This window comes from Poecilia reticulata, unplaced genomic scaffold (genome assembly GCF_000633615.1).
Source record: "Poecilia reticulata strain Guanapo unplaced genomic scaffold, Guppy_female_1.0+MT scaffold_1235, whole genome shotgun sequence".
NCBI lineage: Eukaryota > Metazoa > Chordata > Actinopteri > Cyprinodontiformes > Poeciliidae > Poecilia > Poecilia reticulata.
The window spans coordinates 1-2,128 of NW_007615972.1; the positions used below are offsets into that span (position 1 = coordinate 1).

Below are 2,128 nucleotides of genomic sequence, written 5' to 3' on the forward strand. Positions count from 1 at the left end.
TTACTCTTTCCTTACTAAAAATGCAATAAAAATATGTAAAAATGCATGGTTGTTCCATTGCAGAAGGTGAAAAGGTTGAAGTGTTTCTGTATTCAGACCATCCCAGGTGAGATCCTTTACATAATCTCTGCCCTGTAGCCTCGACTGACTCTTGTGTCGTTAGCTAATAATACTGGCACAAATAAGACGCAGACGTTTTAGTATTAAAAAAGAAAAGCAAACGGAGAAACGTTTTATTCATAAACATAAAACAATGTGGCATTCTCACATATTTTGAGAATGAAGGAATTAAAATGTATGCAGATGCGGCTTTAAATGCATCTCAGGCTGGMTAAAATAAAAACTTCAGCACATAATTGYTTCAGTAAGTTGTCACATAAAGTCAGCTGAYGGTTTCTCACCTGAGTTCCTGGAGTTCCCTGCTGACCAGGAGGTCCTGGCTCACCTTGGGGACCCTTAAAGACAGTGAGAGGATAAACAACTGACTGAGAGATGCATGATGAAGAAGAGATTGGTAATTCATTTTCAATTGTTTTTTTTCTTTTGCAACAACCATAAGAGTCAAAAATGCATACACAGATTACCAGAAAATATACTTGATTATACGGTTACTGACCAAGTTTCCTTTGGGACCATGAGGTCCATCATTTCCTCTTACACCCTAAAAAGAGATTATACAATATCAATCAATCATGGACAYCAACTGAACGTTTTAAACATATTTTATTCGAAAATATTAGCAAATAAAGCTAAACAGCTGGCATAACTATTATGTTGCATTAAGGTTATTATAAAAACACAAATCTCAAACTGTAACATATGCAGAAAAAAATCAAGTGGTTTTCTAACTGATTCTAACAGTTATGATTTTTCCATAACTATCACAAATTACAGTGATAAACATATTGAGGATTCATTTAGTAATTTCCTTTCTAAGGATCCGAGGTTGTTGTGGTCAGACATTAATAACTTAATGCTGTTAAAATAAGACAGAGTAGCGTAGTTTAAACTGATTTTACTCACAGGAGGTCCAGTTATTCCTGGAGGACCTTTAGGGCCAAGCAAACCACGAGGTCCCTGCAGAAGGACGACGAAGAACCAATGAGAATCCATCACTAACATCTAAAGACTTTCATGCTACAATAACAAGTTTCATGTAAAATCATCTTCCATTCAACCTAAAATATCCTGAATAWTTCTGTGAGAAACTGAATAATTTATCATCTAAATAAATAAACATATTTACATGCACAACACAAAATCGGAAAATACAGAGATGCTAAATCTCCTTGGTTGTCATGGAAACACTCACGGGTTCACCTGGGAGACCCCTAGGTCCAACGTCTCCATCGTCTCCCTACAAAAAGACACAACATGTCAGTGAGAAGGTGATGACTAAAAGATGTGAAGTAACAATATGTAAAAAATACTTTTTAATAAATGTCATGCTTTTCTTTTTATTACCCACCCTCTCTCCATCCTCCCCAGGAGATCCTTGCAGTCCCAATGGACCTGGATCACCCTAAATAGAGGATATTTCAGGTGAAGACTTTRGATATTCTACAGCTGTTTATAAAATTATAAGCAATAAAAGCTCCAAATAAGACAGTATCAGAACAGAACATTAATGTTAAAATAATGGCAAAAATGTATATTATTACWAAAGTTTAACTTACTCTGTGTCCTTTGTCACCAGGCAAACCAGGAAGGCCATCAAAACCACGATCACCCTGAAACAAGAACAATCATTTTTAGGAAACTCATATTATTTCAAAACATTGGTAAGAAAAAGCTGAGATTATTCTGCTAGTTTTTGGAGTTCTGGAAAATTGTGTTAAACTTGATTAATTATTCCAAATTATTGAGGAAAACTTTACCTTGGTCCCAGTCTCTCCTGGCATTCCCCTAGCACCATCAGCACCAGCACGGCCCTGTTAACAGGATATAGGAAACACTGTTTATGATCTGTAGCTCTGGAGGGTGATACTTGTACAAACACAAATTAAATAGAGTGAAATGGACATGGATAAAATATTTCATATATCTTTAAAAAACTGTAATTTTACTCACTCTTCTTCCAGATTTTCCTGGAGGACCCATCAAACCCTGGGGACCCCTGGGGCCCTAA

General features: G+C 36.1%; 1 protein-coding gene across 1 annotated transcript; it reads right to left on the bottom strand.

Moving 5' to 3' along the window:
• Positions 1-401: 401 nt before the first annotated feature.
• LOC103461384 (collagen alpha-2(XI) chain-like) lies at positions 402-2,120 on the bottom strand (the record flags this gene model as incomplete). The annotated part of the gene is made up of 8 exons (XM_008403689.1): positions 2,071-2,120; positions 1,878-1,931; positions 1,677-1,730; positions 1,469-1,522; positions 1,313-1,357; positions 1,024-1,077; positions 617-661; positions 402-455 (listed from the first exon to the last, which is right to left on the bottom strand). Coding segments are annotated over exons 1-8 (390 nt in total), but the record flags the coding sequence as incomplete, so codon positions are not given.
• Positions 2,121-2,128: the final 8 nt, after the last annotated feature.